The sequence below is a fragment of the Sesamum indicum genome, linkage group LG6 (genome assembly GCF_000512975.1).
Source record: "Sesamum indicum cultivar Zhongzhi No. 13 linkage group LG6, S_indicum_v1.0, whole genome shotgun sequence".
Lineage (NCBI taxonomy): Eukaryota > Viridiplantae > Streptophyta > Magnoliopsida > Lamiales > Pedaliaceae > Sesamum > Sesamum indicum.
In genome coordinates, this window is record NC_026150.1 from 8,289,348 (window position 1) to 8,314,387 (window position 25,040).

Sequence of the window (25,040 nt, forward strand, 5' to 3'; positions counted from 1 at the left end):
AAAAATATTAATATAATCATATAATTATCATTTTTTTTTTTGTGGGAGCCCATGCTTATATGGAAGAGGTGAGTCAAAAAACATGAAGGCCACCAAGAGTTCTTCATAGTATTGTCAAGGAAATAAAAATGCCACAATTTACTAAAAACTAAGGCATTGATGTATTGTTATGAGAGTATTTAGATGTATTTATAACTTATAAGCTGTGAATGGGTTTATATAATATTATAATTTTTACTTGATAATTTTTTAAAAAAATGAGCTTCGAAAATACTAAAACAAAATATCGATAGCTTACAAGCTCCTAAAGGATATTTAAATAATAACAAAAATTCTAATTTATTTCGAACACATAAAAAGTTGGTCAATCTGTTGAAGAGATGATTTTTAGTATAATTTTTTTAAAATTTAAATAAATTTAGTCAATCTTCCTCCAAGAAAATCAGGTAGAGCATGTTCTTGGCAGATGCCTATAACAAAACTCTCCATCCTCCAATCCAGGGTTATCTGAACCCCACAACTCCACGCTCAAAAACCAACTATATGTCTTATTTGGTTGAAGCTGAATATGTAATAACAAGTGTAATATATTTGTCGTATGATTGATGTATAGTTCAATAAAACCGACAATCACACCATTTTGCTCGAGAACAACAGAGTACGAGGAATTAATTAAGTTTAGATATTGCAGAAATTGAAAACATAGCACAGATTAAGGATCACAAGACAGGGAAATCAGCCTGACTCCAACATCTCCAGGCTCAATCGAAATTGTCGACAACCCTGTCCATGATGTTGGCAACAGCGTTCTTGGACTCCTTGAGCAACTTGATGCTTTTCTCCAGCTTCTTCCGCTTTTCAGCAACAGAAGGAGACTCCTCCAGCATCCTCTCCAGGGTATTGCCCTGAGGCCCGATTAGCTCGTCGATGATATCTGTCTGCATCTCTTTCTTCACCAGATTCTGAATACTGAAAGTCAAGTGCAAAGCCATGTTATCCACCATTCTCCTCAGGACAATATCCCAATAAGCCGTCATCCTCATCTTCACATCGAAAGCATCAACCACACTGCCCTTGCCGTGCAGATGACCAACGTTAATTAATCCGAATCCATCAATCTGTATGTTCCAAGATGTCCCTAATCCATTCACAATTTTAAGAAATTCTTCCTGACGAGACATGAGCTTGTTGCAAGAAGCCATGTACTCGGGATTGCAGGTGTAATCAGTGAGCTTCTCCATCTCGACCATGTCCTTCACCCACTCAATCGATTGCTGATGCTTCTTGTCTATGAGGTTTTTCACAGCTCTTCTTGTACACGACAGGAGTTGCGGGTAGCTATCGCAGTGTTGTAGCAAGACGGAGACGACTACATCCTCTAAGTAGCTCCATATCTTGTCGACGAACTGAAAGGGTATCATTGATACATCCGCCACCTTCTGCTGGAGCAGACTGAGAAAAGCAGCTCTAGGGAGGAAATGTGGCAGCCCGATTGACTTAGTTTCCTCCAAAACCTTCATCTCATCGAGCAAGAAGTTCTTTCTTGGATCATTGTCGACATACTTTTTAGATTGCAGATCCGTAGAGTATTGATTGAGCATTTCCGCCAGTCTAGCAGTGCAATGCATCTCTTTGGAATCCGGGTACTCGTCGAACTCTCCTTGCAGAATGATCTTCCTCAAGGATTCTTTAGCAGAACCAAGGATGTGCATGAATGTTGTCATCGCTTCAGCAACTGAGTTCAGATGCTTCGGCAATTTGTTCAGATCTTCAATGTTGGCTGAGAGCTTGTTGTTGATTTTGCTAACAATTTCAGGCAGACATTTAACGATAATGGTGGCCTGAATCTTCACCAGCTTTTCAGCCAAAACAGGAATCCCAACCATGGATTTGTTAATCTTTGAAAGCTGAGGATTAGTCTCGAAAAGCTTAGCCTCTTCCTCCCGAGCTTCTTCGTACGTCTCGTCCCCGATGCGGTTCCTAACGCAGACGTAGCCGAGGCCGATGTTCACATCGTCGGCGGTGACTTTCTCCAGCAGGCCTTCCGGAGATTTGTCAGCTTTAGTTACAACAGCGAGAGTCCTCTGGCCAGACTTGTCCACCCGCTGTGACATCCTGATGGACTCACATGTCGAGAAATCGACACTTGCTGATAAAACATTCAGGATTATACTTTCTTCCGGCGTAATAAACTCCATGATAATCTTGGAAATCTGCTCATAGATATCCTCAGGCTGGCCATGAACAGGAACTCGAGTGATTCCAGGCAAATCAACCATGGTAAGATCAGGGACGGCCATCTTTTTCACAACCAGCGTCAAGGGGTTGTTCGAAATCCCTTTCCCCGTTCCGGCGATCTCTTCGGTGGCAAGGTTAATGGCGTCGGCGATGTGTTTTTCATCAGTTGGCACAATCTTCCCGTTGAACTCCAAGAAAAGCTCCGGGACAGGGTTTGAATGATTCTGCAGCCTCATTATGAGAGGTACCCTGGTGCAAATACCCTGTCCCCTGGGCAGACTGATGCCTGCCAGAGACTCAAGAACACTGGATTTGCCGGAGGACTGGTCGCCCACCACCACAATGGTGGGGAGTTGGATGCCTTCTTGCATGATCTTAAGGTGGCGCAGCCTGTCCACGGTGTCGAGGAGAGGCCGGATTCTGTCGTTGTAGGAGGCAACAATGGGCGCCGGTGGCCTTTCTTCTTCTCCTTCTTCTTCATAATGTTCGCCGGAGATATTCAGGAGACTCATTTTCTGGACAGAGTGTACGACTGTCGGAGACGTTTCCTCCTTGACAGGAGTCAGAGAGCCCATTGATGGGTTTGGTAATATTATATGTGTGTGTGTGTGAATTTTCGATTCTGTGATTTTATGGCAATGGAGGAGTCTGTATTTATAAGCTTTTCCATGTTTCAAGAATGGTTTCTTCTGGGATACTGATCAGCTTTATGTTCCTCCCATGGAATATTGTGCTTCGCTGTTAAGCAAATAACAGTTAAAGACCCCACTCATAGTTTATTAGCATCACAAATGAGTGAAAAGTGTGATCTAAAATTACACTAGTCTTAAACCAAATATAAAAGAAAATGTATTTTTAATCAATAAAAAAAGACTAGTGTTTAATTGACCAAAGACTTTTGGAGTCAACTACCAGACATGTCATTTACTTTTGGGAGTGTAGGCCATTAGACAAATTATAGAATTACCATCCCATGAATCATCAGGAAAAGTTATTAAATTAATTATAAAGCAAGTGTGAATTATTTCATTTTTTTTAATTATACATAAATTATATTATAAGTCTAAAATATTTATCAAATAATTGATTTAGATCCGGCAAAATTCTATCAATATTAGAATTTCGTCAATCAATTCTAACCCAAATCAAATTTGGTGAGACATGAACTAATTATACGAAAAGTATAATGCACTTTTTTGTATGAGCAATTCGAATAAAGTGATCAATTACATAATAAGTGTATTACATTTTCTTTATAATTAATTTGATTTGACCAATCTAATTTGAATATTTTTTTTATTTCTATATTAACTGCATCTAATATGCTTCTGCTGCTGCTCCATGTCCATGTCCATGTCCATGCATTAATGAAAAAAAAGTAATTTGTTATATTCATTTACTGAAAATACTTTTCAACTTAGGCAAATAATATCCAAACACGAATAGTAGAAACTTAATTGTTGTAATTTTGATTTTGTGGGTTGATGATTAATATGATATAATATAAAGCCATCATCGCTTTTGTATTTTGTTTTGTTGTGTACTTCCAATCCCTTTGTTTTTTTTGTCATTTTATTACATTTTGTGTGAATTACAACAATCTTTTTTAAAAATTCATATAATTATGAATATTTTTTATTATTTTAAAAATTATAAATACTTCCTTAATATTAACGGTCGTTCAACAATTACCTCAATCCATTATTCACCCATAGATTTTCATTCATTTTTCTTATGATGAACTAACCGAAATGCCTTTGTGAATTAAGAATTATAATTTTTTTTATTTTTTTATTGACTAAATAGATAATTTTTTAAAATTTTTCATCCACTCCATTTAATTTTTATAATTTTTAAATTTTTTATTTTAAAAAAATAACAATAAACATAAAATAATATAATAAAATTATTTATAATTATATGGAATCTCAAAAGATTTAGTTATAATTTACCTTATAATTTTATTGATACTTTTTAGTTTCGATTTTAGCATAAAATATGGTTGCATGTATGTACATATATAAAAGGTCTTAGTCAATGGAGATACCCAGCGTCCGTACTAACCCTTTATCAGCAGAGAATCCTTTGTTGTGAGGACCAATTCTTGCTGGACAGCGCTGTCCTTTCTTGCTTCCACCCCAAGTTCTCTTCATTGATTGGAGAAGGAGGCATTCTCTGTTTGCGGCAGTCTTCGTGTAAGTAAAATTTTAACTCCATCAACTTTAGATGAATTATATAGCAAGTGTGATATATTTATTATATAATTAATGATATTTTTTAAATTATATATCAATTGATTCAAATTTAATCGAATCATATTCGAACTAGAATTTTCCCTTTAAGTAATGTTCAGTGGCCTCTCTCTCTCTCTCTCTATATATATATATTCTTGATCCAACTTCACTCATATTATTCATTCACTTTTTTGATTATATGATAGGATAAATTACAATGGACTTATTTAAAATGTATTATAAACGTTCTCTCACTGTCTGAAAAGTAATAAATATTTTTTTAAAATTATAAATACCATAATAAATACTTTCCTGTAATGAACTGTCACAAGAAGATATTTATAATTTCATGAGGATATTTGTAGTTTATCGAATAACAATGAGGTATTTTGTAATTACGACAAATTTCAACATAATAAAAAAAATTAAATTTTCATTACACTATAAATGACCACGACTTAAAGAATCGTGGTAAATCAATATTATTAACCACGATTAAATAAAATCAAAGTAAAAATTTAAATTTTTACTACGATTAATCAAATATTCATCATGGTTTCTAGTGGTGGAGCCCGTTGTAATTTATATGATACGATGATGATTAGGTATTTTCTTATGGGATAATTTTATCCTAAGATATTGTAAGTGGTATGTCTGAAAATAGGAGGTTAGTCTGATGAGATAAGACTCATGTCCATAAAATTTAGGGTTGAATATTTCTGAACTATAATTTTGATCTTCATGTGTCCCTCAATTAAAAATATTTGTTATTAATTATTTGATTCATTAAATCAAAGTCAATTATTTATAGCAAAGAATAGGGCCCAGCAACATATCCTACTACACCTTCGTCTACAAAATACCACCAAAATTAAACATGCAATCAACAATTTAAACATGTAATTACACAACATTTATAGTAAAGAAAATAAAAATAATTTATCATTAAACTAATCTATGTTTTATTATTAAGTGAAAGTACTCGTTGGCGTCTTACTTTTTTGATATGTTTTTATTTATTAATTTATCTAACTCCCACATCCCCACCCTTTTTTTTTTTAATATTATATCAATATTGTTTTATATCACCATATTTTTATAAATCCAATAGGAATTTATTATTTTAAATATACTCTATTAAATAATAAATTCAATACTTTATTTTAATTTAAATATTAGGAAACTACTATATTTTATTTTATTTCATTATCAAATTTAACGAGACGGAACTTAAAAGTTCAACCTTGGAGAGGTCGCGTATTGAACCACAAGACCTCCTAATTTTGGTACGACGCAACTCACGGATTGCAGCCACGTGGATGGTGAATATACAAATAAAATAGAATTCTTTGTTTCAAAGGATTCTAAGTTGAACAAGAAAACCCAAATAATCTCTTAATTTTGGTAGCAAATTCAAGTGTTGGTGAGAGCAATTCATGCTCTAAGAACAACAGCAACGTACCTTAAATTCTTGAATCAGGAAAACAGGAGACAATATGTTTATGAAGCTAGTCAGTCTGCATAGGTTGCAATTTTATCCATGATGTTGGAAACGACATCCTTGGATTCCTTGAGCAGCATTATGCTGTTCTTGAGCCTCTTCCGTTTCTCAGCACCGGTAGGCGACTCATCCAACATCCTCTCCAGGCCACTGCCGTCAGGCCCTACTACCTCATTCACGATTTCTCCTTCCAGTTCTTTATTCACCAGGTTTTGAATGCTGAAGAGCAAATGTAAGGCCATGGAGTCTACCAACCGTCTCAGGACGATCTTCCAATAGGCCATTAGCCTCATTCTCAGGTCGAACGCTTCTTCAGCAATGCCCATATGGTTTCGTAGATGAGCAACATTAACTTCACCCAGTCCCTCAATCTGTATCTTGGTGGGCTTAGATGTATTATTCAGAGTTTCCATCAGTGTTTTCTGATATGACATGAGTTTGTTCCATGAATCCATGTACTCAGGGTCAATTGTCTCCATTTCCACGGTATGGACCAGCCAATCCACCGATTGCTGCTTCCTTTTGGCTACAAGATTTTGGGCAGCCCTTCTTGTGGAGTTTAATACATACTCAGAGTTTAAATCAAGATTATACGACTCAAAGGTATAGTGTGCCGGCTCCCCACAGCCACAAGAGAACAAAAGTAACAGTATAAACACAGCACACACATACCACACAAAAATTGGGCATGTCAACAACCGTGGTGTCGTTATTTAAAAGTGCGACCTAAATTGCAAACTGACAATATACAATATGAAGTTGTCAGCAAGAATGAAGTCAGATCCAACACAGTTAATCCAAAAGATATGGGAATTAGGTGTATCTAAATACTTTACTCCATTATTATACCTTTTATTTTATGCAATGTACTTAGCCTCAAATACACTTCTTATACGCTATCTCATATATATATATATGATGGGTATACACTTGTAACCCTGCAATAAGACCAGATTACCCTTCATTAAGGGCATTAAAGTCATTTCGTGATCAGGATTCGTGCCTCTTGTAACGGGCGGGTCGCGGAGGACCCGATCCGGGTCGCACAAACCGACTGAAGACCCGAACAATGGAAGCCGTTCGATCAGAACATGAGCCAGTAGGATAAGGCCACGTGACTCACTACCCGATACTCAGCTGTGCTCTATAAATAGAACTCGATACGCCATTATTGAAGTAACTGTTGCGCATTTATTGAGTTAGAACTTTGAGATCGCATACAATTCTCTCGATCAACCTAACTTGAGCGTCGGAGGGTCATTGTCGGGGACGTGCCCGACGAGCTCACGGTTCGTGTTTTATTCTCAGGGAACCCGAAATCTGATCTAGGAAGAGTTGGTCTATCTGCAGTGAGATCGTCTTAGGAGATCGCTAATTTCGACCCGAATCAATATATATATATATATATATATTAGATAATTCTATCTACGTTGAATACAACATTTAGTGTGTTTAGAGATTAAATATATAACAAATAATTTTATATGATGTAAATAGGAAAAGAACATGATTGGTGACGTGTCTAACACGCGTTTTAGACAAAATTCTTATTTTGTTAATTTATAAGTTTAAGAGTTCCAATTCTTCTCTTTTTTTAAAAATAAATAAATAAATACGGATAATTACACTCCCTTCCCCTAAGGTTTTGTGTAATTACACCTAGATTATGTGTAATTTGAGAAATTACCTCTAGCACCCTTGAGGTTTGCTTCCATCTGACAAATAAGTCACTCAATTAATCAAAATTTATTGAATTTGCTGATATTAACAAAAAAAAAATAAAATTTATATTTATTTTTTATTGACTTATTACTAATTTATTACAGGTCAAACAATTTTTTTCGACTAAACTACCCTTATAACAGTACAATATGCCTCCTCACAAGTATTAATGTGTGAAAACGTATGAGGGTAATTTGATTATAAAAAGAATTATCTGACATACAATAAATCAGTAATAAGTTAATCGAACTCAAACATAGACTTCTTTTTCGATTTGTTATTAATATCGATAAATTTATTGAATTTTAACTAATGGAGGGATTTATTTATCATACGGAAGTGAACCTCAAAAGTGTTAGATGTAATTTTTAAACGACAATGAATTTAAGTGTAATTACACTAAACTTCAGATGATGGAAGGTAATTATCTAAAAAAAAAGTACAATTAATTAAATAAAATAGTATTACACTATTTAGTTTTTCATTATTAATATTATTTCACCTCATTTTTCTTTTTAATTCCTTTTAAGATTGTGCTTTTTCTTTTCGAGGCACAATAGTATCATAGTCTACAAATCATATTTAATTATTTTTTCACTATAATTGGAATGAACATATTTTTCATTAGATTTTTGTGAATAATTTCATCATATAGTACATCAAGAGACTCATACCCTAGCAATTATGCCCATTTATGTATTATAAGTCGGGATGACTTAATATTTAACATCAAACGTTGTCTACTAATGATGTGAGTTCAAATTTTTTGTCAAAGCATTTGGTGGGATTAAATGTACGTACTCACTTTTGATTCTCATATGATTAGATCTTGACTTTTGTTCAATAGTAAGCCAGTTGTGGGGACCTTGATCGGCACACATGATGATGTAAGTACAATATTCTCTGTCAGATTTTTGAGATGCCACCCCTGTTTTTTCCTTTAGTTTACCAAAAAAGAAATATAATCAAATTATTATGTAATTTAAATGCATACCAGTCAAGTGTTGGTGTGCCATCAGAATACGTCATTAAAGTGTGATAGAAGATTTTTTTCCACTTGGCGTAGTAATTTTTTAATTATTATTATGAAACATGTAATAATAATAAATGGGATTTTGGGCTTCGTTCGCGTTGATTAGAGTTCTAAATTGTAAGGTTGGGTCCAATTTTAGGACATCCTCGTACAACAGAGAAGGGCCTATCTGGAAATATACCAACAATAACATCTTGCAAGGCCTCATCAATGGCCCTGATTAGGCCCAATTGAAATTTGATTCGAATTGTATGATACTGCACAATACGGTGTGTAGCTGATTTTGAAGTTTTAAACGGGTCTTGAGTCGGGTTTGAGATCTTAGTGGTCTGGACACGAATTCATCTCAATCGGTTTTGTTTTGTATATTTTATATCTACTTATATAAAATATATTTATACATATATAAAGTATGTGTAATTTATTTATACTTATATATAGTACACAAACTTAATAATTTCATAAATTAAAATAATGATATAAATAGTTTATAAACATTTCAATGTTTATATAAGTAATACATAGTTTATAATTTTTAATATTTTAATGTCTAAAACACGCACCATATAAATTTATAAAAAAAATATTAATCTTTCAATAATATTATTGTCTCATATTTATAAAATTAATATGGTATTATTTTTATTTATTTTTTAATAATTTAAAAAATATTAATTGAATCTACTGAGCCCAATCTCATGGGTCCTAGGTCCCGAGCTCGGCATGGGTCTGGGAGGATCCAATTCCAGAATTTTCTTGATGGGGTGGGTCCCAAATTTTGGCAAACAATTCCAGATCTGTCCCGTTGATATTCTGAATAATCCAAAAATTTAACCCAAATCTTAATCAAAATTAATAAATTACAAAAAAAATAAAATAAAAGATAATTATCGTTATAAACTCAAAACAAATCCGTGACATACACGGAGGATGCATGATTATTATGAGATCCATTCTTGGCTTCTCAAGACTAAATTTATAGTCAATGATATTTTAGTCTAGTGGTTAAAACTGAAGTCTATTAAATAAGTTTGAGATTATGGATTCAAGTTTTTTTAGGCAATAGATATTTATCTCACTTCATATAAGTTTATTTTATTTATTTTATTGCTATACTGATGTACTAAACAAACTAATATAGTGTTTAATTTATTAAAAATATTGATATAATGATATAATTATTCTTTTTATTAAGGAAAAAAAAAGCCCATGCTTATGTGGAAGAGGTGAGTCAAAAAACATGAAGGCCACGAAGAGTTCTTCATAGTATTGTCAAGGAAATAAAAATGCCACAATTTACTAAAAACTAAGCCATTGATGTATTGTTATAAGAGTATTTAGATGTATTTATAACTTATAAGCTGTGAATGGGTTCATATAATATTATAATTTACTTGATATTTTTTTAAAAAATGAGCTTCGGAAATTGTAAAATAACAAAAATTCTAATGTATTTCTAACACATAAAAAGTTGGTCAATTTGTTCAAGTGATCATTTTTAGTATAATTTTTTTAAAATTTAAATATATTTAGCCAATCTTCCTCCAAGAAAATCAGGTAGAGCATGTTCTTGGCATATGCCTATAACAACTCCACAACTCAAAAACGAACTGAGTCGTATTTGGTTAAGCTTGAATATATAATAATAAGTGTAATATAATTATGGTATGATTGATGCGCAATTCAGAAAAATAAACAATCAAACCATTTTGCTCGAGAACAGACAGAGTACTAGGAATTAATTAAGTTTAGAGAGATAGATCATTGCAGAAATTGAAAACATAGCACAGATTAAGGATCACAAGACAGGGAAATCAGCCCAACTCCAACATCTCCAGGCTCAATCGAAATTGTCGACAACCCTGTCCATGATGTTGGCAACAGCGTTCTTGGACTCCTTGAGCAACTTGATGCTTTTCTCCAGCTTCTTCCGCTTTTCAGCTACAGAAGGAGAATCCTCCAGCATCCTATCCAGGGTATTGCCTTGAGGCCCGATTAACTCGTCGATGATATCTGTCTGCATCTCTTTCTTCACCAGATTCTGAATACTGAAAGTCAAGTGCAAAGCCATGTTATCCGCCATTCTCCTCAGGACAATATCCCAATAAGCCTTCATTCTCATCTTCACATCGAAAGCATCAACCATACTGCCCTTGCCGCGCAGATGACTGACGTTAATTGATCCGAATCCATCAATCTGTATGTGCAAATATGTCACTAATCCATTCACAACCTTAAGAAATTCTTCCTGACGAGAGATGAGCTTGTTGTAAGAAGACATGTAGTCGGGATTGCAGGTGTAATCAGTGAGCTTCTCCATCTCGACCATGTCCTTCACCCACTCAATCGATTGCTGATGCTTCTTGTCTATGAGGTTTTTCGCAGCTCTTCTTGTGCACGACAGGAGTTGCGGGTAGCTATCGCAGTGTTGTAGCAAGACGGAGACCACTACATCCTCTAAGTAGCTCCATATCTTGTCGACGAACTCAAAGGGTATCATGGATACATCCGCCACCTTCTGCTGGAGCAGACTGAGAAAAGCAGCTCTAGGGAGGAAATTTGGCAGCCCGATTGACTTGGTTTGCTCTAACACCTTTATCTCATCGAGCAAGAAGTTCTTGCTTGGATCATTGTCGACATACCTTTTAGATTGCAGATCCTTAGAGTATTGATTGAGCATTTCCGCCAGTCTAGAAGTGCAATGCATCTCTTTTGAATCCGGGTACTCGTCAAACTCACCTTGCAGAATGATCTTGCTCAAGGATTCTTTAGCAGAACCAAGGATGTGCATGAATGTTGTCATCGCTTCAGCAACTGAGTTCAGATGCTTCGGCAATTTGTTCAGATCTTCAATATTGGCTGAGAGCTTGTTGTTGATTTTGCTAACAATTTCAGGCAGACATTTAACGATAATGGTGGCCTGAATCTTCACCAGCTTTTCAGCCAAAACAGGAATCCCAACCATGGATTTGTTAATCTTTGAAAGCTGCGGATTAGTCTCGAAAAGCTTAGCCTCTTCCTCCCGAGCTTCTTCGTACGTCTCGTCCCCGATGCGGTTCCTAACGCAGACGTAGCCGAGGCCGATGTTCACATCGTCGGCGGTGACTTTCTCCAGCAGGCCTTCCGGAGATTTGTCAGCTTTGGTTACAACAGCGAGAGTCCTCTGGCCAGACTTGTCCACCCGCTGTGACATCCTGATGGACTCACATGTCGAGAAATCGACACTTGCTGATAAAACATTCAGGATTATACTTTCTTCCGGCGTAATAAACTCCATGATAATCTTGGAAATCTGCTCATAGATATCCTCAGGCTGGCCATGAACAGGAACTCGAGTGATTCCAGGCAAATCAACCATGGTAAGATCAGGGACGGCCATCTTTTTCACAACCAGCGTCAAGGGGTTGTTCGAAATCCCTTTCCCCGTTCCGGCGATCTCTTCGGTGGCAAGGTTAATGGCGTCGGCGATGTGTTTTTCATCAGTTGGCACAACCTTCCCGTTGAACTCCAAGAAAAGCTCCGGGACAGGGTTTGAATGATTCTGCAGCCTCATTATGAGAGGTACCCTGGTGCAAATACCCTGGCCCCTGGGGAGGCTGATGCCTGCCAGAGACTCAAGAACACTGGATTTACCGGAGGACTGGTCGCCCACCACCACAATGGTGGGGAGTTGTATGCCTTCTTGCATGATCTTAAGGTGGCGCAGCCTGTCCACGGTGTCGAGGAGAGGCCGAATTCTGTCGTTGTAGGAGGCAACAATGGGCGCCAGTGGCCTTTCTTCTTCATAATGTTCGCCGGAGATATTCAGGAGACTCATTTTCTGGACAGAGTGCATGACTGTCGGAGACGTTTCCTCTTTGACACGAGTCACAGACGCCATTGCTCTTAATCAAGAAATCAAACAAGGGTTTGGTAATATTATATCTGTGTGTGTGTGAATTTTCGATTCTGTGATTTTATGGCAATGGAAGAGTCTGTATTTATAAGGTTTTCCATGTTTCAAGAATGGTTTCTTCTGGGATACCGATCAGCTTTATGTTCCTCCCATGGAATATTGTGTTTCGCTGTTAAGCAAATAACAGTTAGAGACCCCATTTTCCAAGTCAAGACTTTTTCCTGCTCTTTCTTTCTCTTCATTTTTATTATAAATAAAAATAAAATATATTATTAGAATAAAAGACAGTATATTAGCATCACAAATTTTGTGAAAAGTTTGATCTAAAATTACACTAGTCTTGAAGAAAATATATAAAAAAAAAATGTATTTTAAATCAATAAAAAAAGACTAGTGTTTTAATTGGCCAAAGACTTTTGGAGAACTACGAGACATGTCACTTACTTTTGGGAGTGTAGGCCATTGGACAAATTATGGAAATACCATCCCATGAATTATTAGGAAATGTTATTAAATCAATTATACAATAAGCGTGGGTAATTTATTATTTTTTAAAATTATACATGAATTATATTATAAGTTTAAAATATCTTTTAAATAATTAATTTAGATCCAATCAAATTATATCAATATTAGAATTTCGTCAATCAATTATAACCCAAATCAAATTTGATGGGACATGAACCGATTATACAAAAAGTATCATGCACTTTTTTGTGTGTGCAATTTGGATAAAGTGATCAATTACATAACAAGTATATTATATTTGCTCTATAAAACTATAATTAATTTTATTTAATCAAACCTAATTTGAATATTTGCTGTATGTTTGTCCGTAGATTCTTGAATATGTATATAGTCATTCCGAGGGAAGGGAAGGGCATTTATATATAGGGTTTGTCAGGAAGAAAGAATTGCTGCTGCATGCATTTATGATCATGATGATGATGAACTCTTTGATTTTCCATTTTGATTGATTAGTCTTCAATGTATGATCAAATTTCAGAAGCTGTATTGATTCATTTCCGGGCAGTGGAAGAGTTGCATTCATCATCATCAATCGTCCTTACTTATGAACTTAGTGTAAATTAAGGTGAGTAAATAGCCTTAATTACTTGATCTGATTTAACTATTAGGTTTTCAAGGTTGATTTGAAGAGTCAGGATGGTTGGGTTGCTTAGTTATATATATATATTTCAACTCTGCATTTGTATAAGCTTTAATGACTCTATGCCTGCGCTTGATAACTTTCCTACTTGCGCATTTGAAAGAGTGCTTCCTGCTCTGGGAAATCAGCCTTTCGCACATACCTTTTTTTTCATCACTAACTCTAATCAATAAGCAATAAGCGCAAGAGGGTGCCGCAGATAGCTCCAACGAAGGAGAGGCATTAGCAATTCACACTTCCACTGCAACTGCATTCGCTCCTATCCATAGTTGACCCACCAGGTTCAGAAAAAAAGAGAATTTCATTAGCGTTAGCCCCCCAAAAGGCTCACAAGTAGAGGCAGAAGCAGCAATGGCAAAGATCGTTTTTGTATGCCATTGCTTTTTTCCATATAGTTCGAACCTTGGTTAGTATAAGTGGAAAAGAGTAGTCGTAAGGGGCGTACTGTATGTGTGAGAAGAGGTGTGCCTAGCCCTTTTTGAGACTGACAGTTAACTAGAACCAACTCCTATCCTACAAAACTAGTCAATTGATATGGATTTTTCCCAGCTGCATTGTCATCATCTCACTTCCTCTTCATGATAGAAAAGAAGTTGCTTCACTCAGTGTACGAGGTCAATGAGGGGCTACTTAATGAAAAGAGAAACCCGCTACTAGAGCGGAAGAAGTTTTCTATACTCTATTTGACAATACCAGCAAGTCCGTCTTCTCGATATGCTTAATTAATTAAAAATATATAAAGTTGGAATTTTTTCATATGATTATATATTAAATATATTTGAATATGCCGGTTAGTTTTTGGACCAAAAATATAATTCCGTCTAAACACATATATATTAAATATTCTGTTTGGAAGGAGAAATATGGACATTTTTTACATTATTTTGATATTCCTCGCGCTTTATTTACACAAAATATTTTAGTTGTGCTACTATATAGACTATCATTACCACACATTAATTATAGAGATAAATACTAAGCAATAATATGAAATAAATTATTTTGCTTTAGTTTTTGTAATTATATATATATATATATATGATGGTGATCAATTAATACTAATTACAAGTATATAGAAAATTAGTTAGATTAAGTAAAAAATAATATTGTCAAAACGGAGTATTATTTGCAAAGTATAATGTGTGTACTAAAAATATTTCACAAGGTCTATTTCCTTTTCTTCTTCATTTTTTTTTGTAGTCATTTAGAATATTTTTGTTTTCTTTTTAGTTGTACAAATCAAAGGGAGCACTCATTAGATTCGGAACGTATATGAGAAATAAAATAATTTTTCATTGGGATATTACATTTACATCCCTTCTCTATAGCATATTTACACAAACGATCTTTTTTTGGGCATAATTACTGAAATCACACCTACAGCCAAAAGTAGTTTGTGCAATGGTGTTATTAATTTTTTTGGGTTTATGTATAATTTTTTAAAAAGTAAGGACGATTTGTGTAAATAATATTGATATTTTTATGGGTATATTTGTCATTATCCAAAAAAATGAGTGCTTTGTGTAAATAAATGATATGTTCCAGAGTGCAAATATAATTATTCTTTTTTTATTCAATGCGGCTACAATTCTTATAAATATGATTGATATGATGACCCGATTTTAATAAAATTTTGGTAATTACAACGATCTCTCTGACGTCTAATTTGAATAATTACGAATATTCTTCGTTTTTTGAAAGATTACAAATACTTGATGCTTGATAAAATTATATAATTCTGTGAAATTATGAACCATGCCCTTATTGTAGTTTTTTTTTAAAAAAAAGAAAAATTTATAAAAAAATCCAACTAAGTGGATGAAAAAAATTATAAAAAAAAAAAATTCACTTAGTCAATAAAAAAAATCATAAATTTTTTTAAGAAAAAAAGTTATAATTATCAGTCTATAAGGCAATTTTGGTCAGTTCACCCAAACAATAAATAAAACCTAATTAAAACTAACAAAATGAGTTAATTATTAAACCATCATTAAAATAAAAAGGTAATGATAAATTTTCAAATAATGAAAGTATTCGTAATCTTAATTTTACCATACTGTAATTTACCTAAACATTTTTCTCTTCCAAAGAAATGAGAGGAATGATGGTCACTAGAAAAGGCGAAAAATAAGAAAAAATAGGTGCAAGAAACAAATTGGATTCAAGAGAAAGGAAGTAATGGTTCAATTTACAGCACAATGTTTATGACATGATATCAAGGAAGCAACCAACAATTCTGGATGATTAAAATACAAATCAGATCTCAGTAGAGTACGGGAAGTCATATCAACTAGAAGTTCATGCTTACAAGTACACAGCAGAAGGGAAGCAGCAAACTCAGACAGCAGAATCTTGAAATTGAAAAGCAAATTATTCGGAAAATAACACGAAATCGAGGTCCAAACTAATCGATATCAGTCGCAATTCTGTCCATAATATTGTCAACAACATCCTTGGACTCCTTGAGCAACTTGATACTGCTCATCAGCCTCCTACGCTTTTTAGCAACAGAAGGCGACTCCTCCAACATCCTCTTCACGCCATCGCCCTGCGGCCCCATTACCTCGTTGATGAACTCCACTTCCATGTCTTTGTTCACCAGATTTTGAACACTAAAATTCAAGTGTAAGGCCATGCAGTCTACCAATCTCCTCAGAACTATATCCCAATAGGCTGTTATCCTCATTTTCATGTCAAACGCTTCTTCAGCAATCTTACCATGACCACGTAGATGGGCAACATTGACTTCTCCAAATACATCATTCTTAAAAGTTGGTGGGTTATTAGGATTTTTAACTACTGCCATGAACTGGCCCTGATAAGCCATGAGCTTACTCCATGCAGCCACGTAATCAGGGTTACAAGTGTAATCAGTGAGTTTCTCCATCTCCATAATATCAGTAACCCAATCTACTGATAGTTTCCTCTTCTTGGCAACAACGTTATGTGCTGCTCTTTTTGAGGACGACAGGAGTTGAGGATAATTATCAGAATGTCGCCTCAAGACAGAATCCATTACTTCTTCTATGTAGCTCCATATCTTGTCAACAAAATCAAATGGAGTATTATATATCTCCTTGGCCTTTTTCTGCAGCAAAGTAAGGAATGCAGCTCTAGGGGAGAAGTTTGGCAGCCCAATGGATCTGTTTTCCTCCAAAACATTAATTTCTTCAAGTAAAAAGTTGGATTTCCGATTCCTTTCAAAACTTTTAGATCTCAGTTCATCAGAGAATTTGTCTAGCATTTCCGCCAGTCTAGCCGTGCAATGCATCTCGATTTCATCAGGATATTCATCCAACTCTCCTCTCACAAGGATCTTCCTCAAGGATTCTTTACAAGAACCAAGAACACACATGAATGATGCCATCGCTTCAGCAACTGAGGTGAGATTTTTTGGCAACCTATTCAGATCGTCGACATTGGCAGAGAGCTTGTGGTTGATCTTCCTAACAATGTCAGGCAAGCACTTCATAATAATCATTGCCTGAATCTGCACCAGCTTCTGTGCTAAAACAGGAATTCCCACCATGGACTTGTTTATCCTTGATAGAAGAGGGTGATTCTCAAAGAGCCGGGCTTCTTCAACTCGTGCTTGCTCGTATGATTCATCCCCAACACGATTCCTCACACAGACATAACCCAGCCCTATATAAACATCATCCCCACTAACCTTCTCCGGCAGGCCTTCCGGAGATTTATCAGCTTTTGTGACAACTGCGAGAGTCCTCTGGCCGGTCTTGTCGACCCGCTGAGACATCCTAATGGACTCACAAGTGGAGAAATCGACACTTGCAGATAAAACATTCAGGATGATACTCTCTTCTGGTGTGATGAACTCCATGATAATCTTGGAAATCTGCTCATAGATATCCTCAGGCTGGCCAGGAACGGGAACTCGAGTGATTCCAGGCAAATCAACCATAGTAAGATCAGGTACGCCTTCCTTTTTCACAATCAGCGTCAAGGGATTGTTTGAAATCCCTTTCCCTTTACCAGCAATAGCAACAGTTGCAGCAGTAATAGCATCAGCAATGTGTTCCTCATCAGTATGCACTATGGTTCCAGCATACTCCAAGAAAATTTCTGGCTGAGAATTATGATGATTTTGCAGTCTCATTATGAGAGGAGCTCTTGTACAAATGCCTTGGCCTCTCGGCAGGCTAATCCCTGCAAGGGACTCAAGAACACTGGACTTGCCGGACGACTGGTCGCCAACCACCACAATGGTGGGCAACTGGATGCCTTCTTCTGTGATTTTCAGATGGCGCAGCCTATCAACTACATCAAGCAATGGGCGAATGCGATCGTTGTAGGAAAATATTATGGGAGCTTGGATGTTTTCCATTGGTTTTTCTTCTTCTTCTACATCTTGTTCTTGAGAGGATATCAGGCGATTTGACTTCCGACGAGAATCGTCTGATAACAAAGGATTTTCGTTGTTCTCGTGCTTTAGCAAACTAGCTTTCCTCTTGGAGCTGTTGCTACGACCTCCACCACCCATTTTTATGTTGTGTGCATATGCAAGTGGAAAAGAAACTTTAGACCCATACTTAAAAAGAGTGCTCATAATGTATCTAAAGAGACCTCTGTAGGAACGAAGGGGTGTCTTTTTCCCTTCCCCAGAGGAATAGCAAACGGCTCAAGAACAATGCAATTCATTTTGATTGGGTTATCTGCATTTTAGAACCTTTCAGTTCCCAAGAACGTTACCGTAAAATAGAAAAACAGAATTTGGCTGAATCATACACGAAATATAAGGTACAATTGGATTAAGGATGTCGCACGATTGTAGCAACACAAAAAACAAGGCACGTTTGTGTGACGAAAATTCCAAGTAAATTACAGCAGATATCACTCCAACTCTTCAGGCACATAAAGAATAGTAATAAGAAATACTTGAGTTTCCATTGGATCAATTTCATAGCTTCAAGGGATTCGAACAATTCTATTTACAGCAGAGTCCAGTGCATCAACATGCCTCCTGAGAACTTTTCTGATACTTTGTTAAGGATGTAAACAAGAATCTAGAGCATCCGTTTCAACTAAAAAGCCAATAAAGTCGGTAGGGTCTTTGTGTGCCAGAAAGGAAGTATGGAACCAATTAGGCCACATACAGAATATAAACTGCTGAAACAGATTTCCTCAGGGAGGAATAGGTAGCCCAGTCCAAGAATTCAATCTGAGAGAATGCCGGGATAAAATTACCGGAGAAACACTGCAGATCATCTAAGTGTACACTTGGATCAGATCCTCTTTAGAAACATAGAGAGCATTAGAGCTGCTTTTTACAATAACCAGGGTGCCATAGTATAAAAGGAGGTAAATGCAACATGCTTACACATAGAAGCTTAGGCACAGGACATCAAGACTAAATAAAGGATACAGCTGTGTGGCGAGAGCATCCATTCCTTTCATTTCTTCATTTAATCTGCAATATGGAAATGATTAAAATTGTAGACATACTAAGAATGGAGGACAAATGTGTATACCAAGATAGAAGTGGTCCTGCAATACTAATTCTAAGCTCCACACACAGTCTCAACAATTATTACAGATAATCTGCTTCAAATTTTTTAGGTCATTGTTCTATAAGGTATACATGCATCTCAGAAACTACTATAATCAAAACCTATTTCAACTTCATCAAAGCACTACATCTTCCAGTGCTTTATACTAAGAAGTGGACACTTAATGTGCTGATCGCCGAACGTGCTAAGAGATATTTAGGATTGAAAAATACAGCATTGTGTTCTCCAGAAATGATAAACAATTTATCTCATTGAAGTGTCTGGAAATGGACAAACAAGTTACCTTCTGGTTTTACAACAGAAAGGTGTACTGGTGTCGCAAGTAATGGTCATGAGTCAATAAATTTCCTAGATAAAATACTGCTATTCACACATTTATACCATATTCATGCCGTTCAAAGTGGTACATTTTCCTCAAACTCATCAACAATCAGAAATTCCTTTTTCCATCAAGTCACATAACAATGAATACTTCTCCAACACTAATCTTTTTGAAGTATATAGTTCTCAAAATTTTGGCAACTTTTGTAATATGCATGCTGATGCTTCACAAATTTCAGTCAATCCTTCAATAAGACTGCATGTCTTCAGTTATGAAATTCCTGCTCCGATTTTGAGAATCTTGCAACTCTCATCTCCTCCTGCCAAGGTAGTACTTAGTAGAACTCTTTCAAGTAGAAAAAGAGAAGCATCACGGATATTCTAGAATAATAGGAAACAAAACTTAAAATACTAAGGCAAAAACACATAAGAAAATCTTTCTATACCATCCAAAGCTGAGCCAGATTTCTGATTTTTCAAATTTTACGACTTTTAACTTAAGTACAATTTATTACCCGAAGCTGACATAAGTAATGTTGCCACTCCCAGCTTGCAGTTCTTTTTGGGGCATAGGATCCAGTTAAGTGAACAAAACCAAAAAAGGGGGTATTACATCGCAAGCATGATTTTGACAGGTTTTCCAGTTTTTTTCACATGCAAAATTTTTGAAGAATGAGACAGTTTATGATTCTGAATCTCATGCCCAACGTTAATCGTTAAGCATGATTCTTCAAGATCGCACGGGATTCATGATAAGAGCCACCTTCTCCAAATATCACAAAGACTGGGACAAGATTCAAACCTTAGACAAGAATTTATGTACCGATTTCCTTTTGTTGATGCATCTAGCACTGCAACATAACACAAATGAGCAATTTTAACATCCATATACAGCCCATCAGCTATGGACTCAAGGAAATTTTCAAAGGGCAATCTAGGACCTTATTCTGTGCAAATAAGACTCTGAAAGCATAAAAATCTAGGACCTTAATCAAAACCAAGAATACAAGTCTTTTTCACCATAGAAGCTCTGTCTCCATCATCCTTTGCCAACCCCCCTGCCCCCTACTTCCCCCCAAGGATTAGAAAATGAAATGAATGAAGAAAAAAAGCAAGAAAGCTTTAATTGCATCATTTAAGAAGTACATCTGAAGAATAAGCTTAAACTTACCACATTCTTGAAGGCGACCCGCCGCATCACTGAAGCAGTTCATATGATCAACTGTAGAGCTAGTAGCCTAAAATTACATGATCCTAGTTAGATCACTGAATCAGATATTAGAAAAAGAGGAGAAAAAAAATTTCTATGAAGTCCACAAAATAGAAAAATTAACTTTATTGCATAAAAAATATTGGTACTTCACACCAAATGGACAAAAAAACACTTTCCACGTGGAGAAGCCATAGAAAACAAAATTATCTTAACAACGAAGTCTAACCCAACTTAGATTGACTATCTAAACGGAACTTACTAAATATATTAACATTCTCACCAAGAGAATGAGTACAAATGAACTCTACAGATAAACCTATAATGTTCACAAGTATATAAAATAAATTCTTAACTACCATTCATGAATTGAAATAATGGACAGTCAGCACTGATCATAAGTGATACTATCGTGAGCTCGATGAAGAATGAATAAGTAATAACCACAATAAATAATTCCAAAAAATTTAGCTGAAACAATTAAATACGAACTAATTGAAGTTTTTCTATATTGAACTTTAGAATTTAAGCATAATTGTAAACCACTTATGCAATTACGAAACTTGGGCTTAAAGAAAAACTTTAAATCCGAAGTAGACCACATCATTTGAAGCAGCGAAAAACCTTCCTAATTAAAATCAAAACTCAAAACAGAGAAACCAGCCACCTGGGAGAGTGACAAACGGAGAGAAGCGAATAGAGAGGAGAAGCTCTCGGCTATCGCAGCGGAATCTCTCTCCACCGCCGCCAGAGCTTTCAGAATCTCCTTCCGACGATCAGACGGCTCCGGCTCGCGCGGCTCATCACCATTTCCAGCGTTTGCGTCTTCCTGTCCTCCACCAACGTCCGCATGACGTGTGAGTTTCTGGGCCGCATCGGAGCTGCCGTTAATCGTGTCGTCGTTCTCCATTGACGAGAGTGAGTGATTAAGCAGAAGAAATCTGGGTTGGTAATAACCCGGACTAGAACCGGGTGGGTTATGTATGTGGCTTTCACGCTTTTACTAACAAGGAAAATGGAAATAACGCTATCATTATTAAATGTTTTACTTTGAATAAAACTTTAGGTAGGAAATTGAAATTGAAAATTTCGGATACATTTGACAGCAAGAAAATAATATTTCCATTTAAAAAACTGAGATGCTATCTGCAGGCATTTAAAATAAATTAAAATTTATGTACACTTTGGCCTTATTTATTAAGTAGGACGAATGATAAATTGTGGAATTAAAATTGGGTATGGTAATTTTATTTTTTATTTATTTTAAACGATAATAATTATGATTTGAAATAGATAAATAATCTTGCATGTGACTCGGGACACATAATAATCCGCCTAAAATGGGTTGAATTGTAGGTTTTATTCCGATACATTAGTAAACCAGATTGGGCATGTTATCCAGCCCAATTCAGCTTGGTAAACAAGACTTTGATCATTAACATACTAGTTTCTTTTTCCCTTTTAGAAGGGTAAATTGCATAAAACCCCCTGTATTTTTAATATTTAGCTAAAAAAATCATATGTTAAAAAATAAATAGGGAAAAAATTTCTATGTTTTTCAAAATATTGCATACTCTCCCCTTTTGTTAAATAAATATATATAAATAAATTAATTTAAAATATATTTAAATGTGAAAGAACGGGTCAAACTAAACATTATACACTTAAAGTAATTCCAGAAAATATCAGAAAATGAAGCTCACTCGCACAATAGGCGCGTGTCACACTCTCTCTGTTAGTTCCTGACATAGAGGGGATCTTTTTTCTGTATTTTATAAAACTCATGGAGTTTTTTGTCTATTTCTTTAACATAAAAAAGTTTTTAGCTAAATTTTAAAAACATTGGGGGTGTCATGCAATTTAGCCTTTTTAAAAGGGGTCAAATATATTAGTCCTCCTATGAAAAGTATAAAATATTAATAATTGTAACAATCAGCAAGGGAATCAATAGTAGCTATATACTCATAACCTCAAGGCTCAAATGGTTCATGCCCAGTTCCATGTGATTGGCAACCAAGAAAATGATTTCAATTATTCAAGGGCAATTGCTCTTATCCTGAAAGAATGCTGGCATATTATAAACTCATATCGAAAACAAGTATATACAAAAAGTCAAATGATATGGAAAACAAGTATATACAAAAAGTCACATTATCACCAGATAAAGTGTGATAAAAGATACCTACCGCCTGAAGATAAAGTGTGTTAAAAGATCCCTATTGCCTGAAGATGACATCTTCAGACCACAATATCAAGAGAAACCCCATACACACAAGACAGTTGATGGAGACCTAAAACATGGCAAATCATGCTTCCAAAGGAAAGAAATCGTGTGATGATTTCTGAGATTCGGGGTGTGAGAAAAGCAGCAAGTCATCAGCATCAGCTTTAACGGCTGCAATGCATTGTCCACAATGGCAAGTGCTCGAGTATAAGCAGCATAAATGAAACGGATAGGAAACAGAGGACACAAAGATGGAAATTTAGCAAGCTGTCCTATAATCAACTTCTACCTATATGGTGAGAAAAATCCAAATAATTACCAATGAATCATAGACAAAAACTGGCAAACTCAAATTTCATCTCTCATGTCAAGATCAATTGCAGTCGTTTACACTCTTAGAGTGAATTGCTGACATCAATTTCAACATCAAAACAATGGATATTGTCTTCCAAACACCTATAGTAGATATAGAACAAGAACTTCTTGAGGGGGTTTTAGTTTCGAAAACTCTTGCTACAGCAACGGGAAAATCCTATCCTACAAATGTATAGTATAGAAAGAACTGGTAAAAAGGGAGTACAATCATGCTTAGTCTTCCTTCCACCGGGAAATCTAGCAGAGCGTCTGCACAAAGAACTCTGAGCAGTTCATTCATGCTTACTCTTCCACAGGGAAAGCTAGTGGTGTGTCTGCACAAAGAATTCTGAGCAGTTAAGAACCAACCAACAGAGCTGAATTCCAGAATCAAAAACTAGGCAAAACCCATAGAGGTGGAGCATGAACAGACCCTGGAAATCCACCAAAATCTTTGATCCTCCCATTGAACAAGCAATAGACACCAGTATCCAAATGCATGCATCGCCAAATATGATCCGTGAAGTATATACAATTAGGCTTTAAGTTAATCGAAGCAGTACGCTCGAGGCAGAAGGAAGTATTAAAACCCAAGAACAGGGCCCTCTTCCCCAGCTTAAAAATCTCCTTGTGACTACCATCCATCAAGTCAAGTTCAAGAATTTGAAACCTCATGGTTTTACAGTCGTTGAAGTGTCGAGAAACAATCAGAAACTTCCCAGATGACTCGACAAAATAGCACAAGTCTTTATTAGAAAAGGAGAAACCATGATCCTTTGGCAAGCTGAAAACCTGCAGTATTTGGCCCGGATTTGGGCCATGGATATCACATTCGACCACCCTCCGCCTAACATCCACTGCATATAACCTCCCATTATGGTAAATAATATCACAAAATGAGTCATCCCATGAATCCAACACAGTCCAAGAGGAGTCTCCGGGCCTGGAAAAACCCAGCTGATTTCCTTCACCCCAGATCACCATAACCACAAGATCAGTCTTGGTTGTGGGGCTACATGACAAAACCATCTTGCTAATAAAACGAGAGACACCATCTTCAAGTTTGTATGCTGGAAAAGTGTCCAAACACGGGAGCTCGATTTTAATGCGCCATACGGGGTGGGTCAAATTGACATCAACCATGTTCTCCGAAATATAAAGGATCCATCCCCTACATGACAAGTACGCTCCGGTGCCCGGAGGGAAATCGGTAGTATGGTAAGTCTTGTTCTCGGACATGTTCAAGAACTTGGTGCCTTCAGCAATTTCTTTTCCCTCTTCTTCTACATTAAAGTACATGAGCCAGGGAACCCGAGGATATTCCCTGTCGAAGTTCTCAAATGTGGCGGCCGATCGCCAAGATTCACAAACTCCCCGGAAAGAAATGTAGTCCCGAATTGAAACCAAGCGTTTGGCAATGGCGGCCGAGAGTTCCACCGGAAGTTCTGCCCAATCAAAGGACGTTTCAGTATCCGGGCTCCTCTTTGGAGAGGGCATTATTCAAGAATTGGCAAATGAATTAACGTACTGAACAACAAGGGTTGAAGAGTTTTCTACTTCCTTTCTTTCTTCTTTCGTGAATGAAAACGATGATTGATTCTAACTCTCCGAA

The 25,040-nt window shown here is 36.0% G+C and overlaps 4 protein-coding genes across 4 annotated transcripts; all 4 read right to left on the reverse strand.

Moving 5' to 3' along the window:
• On the reverse strand, positions 570-12,720 carry LOC105164086 (dynamin-related protein 4C). The gene is made up of 2 exons (XM_011082646.2): positions 12,518-12,720; positions 570-2,722 (listed from the first exon to the last, which is right to left on the reverse strand). Exons 1-2 carry the CDS (start codon positions 12,606-12,608, stop codon positions 762-764), a joined length of 2,052 nt encoding a protein of 683 aa, XP_011080948.2. The 5' UTR covers positions 12,609-12,720; the 3' UTR covers positions 570-761.
• Positions 15,959-18,423, reverse strand: LOC105164088 (dynamin-related protein 4C-like). The gene has a single exon (XM_011082648.2). It carries the CDS (start codon positions 18,356-18,358, stop codon positions 16,196-16,198), a length of 2,163 nt encoding a protein of 720 aa, XP_011080950.1. The 5' UTR covers positions 18,359-18,423; the 3' UTR covers positions 15,959-16,195.
• On the reverse strand, positions 18,678-21,851 carry LOC105164087. The gene is made up of 5 exons (XM_011082647.2): positions 21,518-21,851; positions 20,812-20,878; positions 20,443-20,491; positions 19,175-19,219; positions 18,678-18,784 (listed from the first exon to the last, which is right to left on the reverse strand). Exons 1-5 carry the CDS (start codon positions 21,758-21,760, stop codon positions 18,718-18,720), a joined length of 471 nt encoding a protein of 156 aa, XP_011080949.1. The 5' UTR covers positions 21,761-21,851; the 3' UTR covers positions 18,678-18,717.
• LOC105164230 (F-box protein At2g26160-like) lies at positions 23,819-24,925 on the reverse strand. The gene has a single exon (XM_011082843.1). It carries the CDS (start codon positions 24,923-24,925, stop codon positions 23,819-23,821), a length of 1,107 nt encoding a protein of 368 aa, XP_011081145.1.

What these genes read in the sequence shown, in the direction of transcription:
- LOC105164086 (XM_011082646.2), bottom strand. Translation starts at nt 12,608, where the DNA reads ATGGCGTCTGTGACTCGTGTCAAAGAGGAAACGTCTCCGACAGTCATG. An exon ending in CCTGAATATCTCCGGCGAAC is followed by an intron (nt 2,723 to 12,517) that starts ATTATGAAGAAG and finishes TCTCCGGCGAAC; the next exon opens with ATTATGAAGAAGAAGGAGAA.
- LOC105164088 (XM_011082648.2), bottom strand. Translation starts at nt 18,358, where the DNA reads ATGAGCACTCTTTTTAAGTATGGGTCTAAAGTTTCTTTTCCACTTGCA.
- LOC105164087 (XM_011082647.2), bottom strand. Translation starts at nt 21,760, where the DNA reads ATGGAGAACGACGACACGATTAACGGCAGCTCCGATGCGGCCCAGAAA. An exon ending in TCCGTTTGTCACTCTCCCAG is followed by an intron (nt 20,879 to 21,517) that starts GTGGCTGGTTTC and finishes ATGTAATTTTAG; the next exon opens with GCTACTAGCTCTACAGTTGA. An exon ending in GGGTCGCCTTCAAGAATGTG is followed by an intron (nt 20,492 to 20,811) that starts GTAAGTTTAAGC and finishes GTTATGTTGCAG; the next exon opens with TGCTAGATGCATCAACAAAA.
- LOC105164230 (XM_011082843.1), bottom strand. Translation starts at nt 24,925, where the DNA reads ATGCCCTCTCCAAAGAGGAGCCCGGATACTGAAACGTCCTTTGATTGG.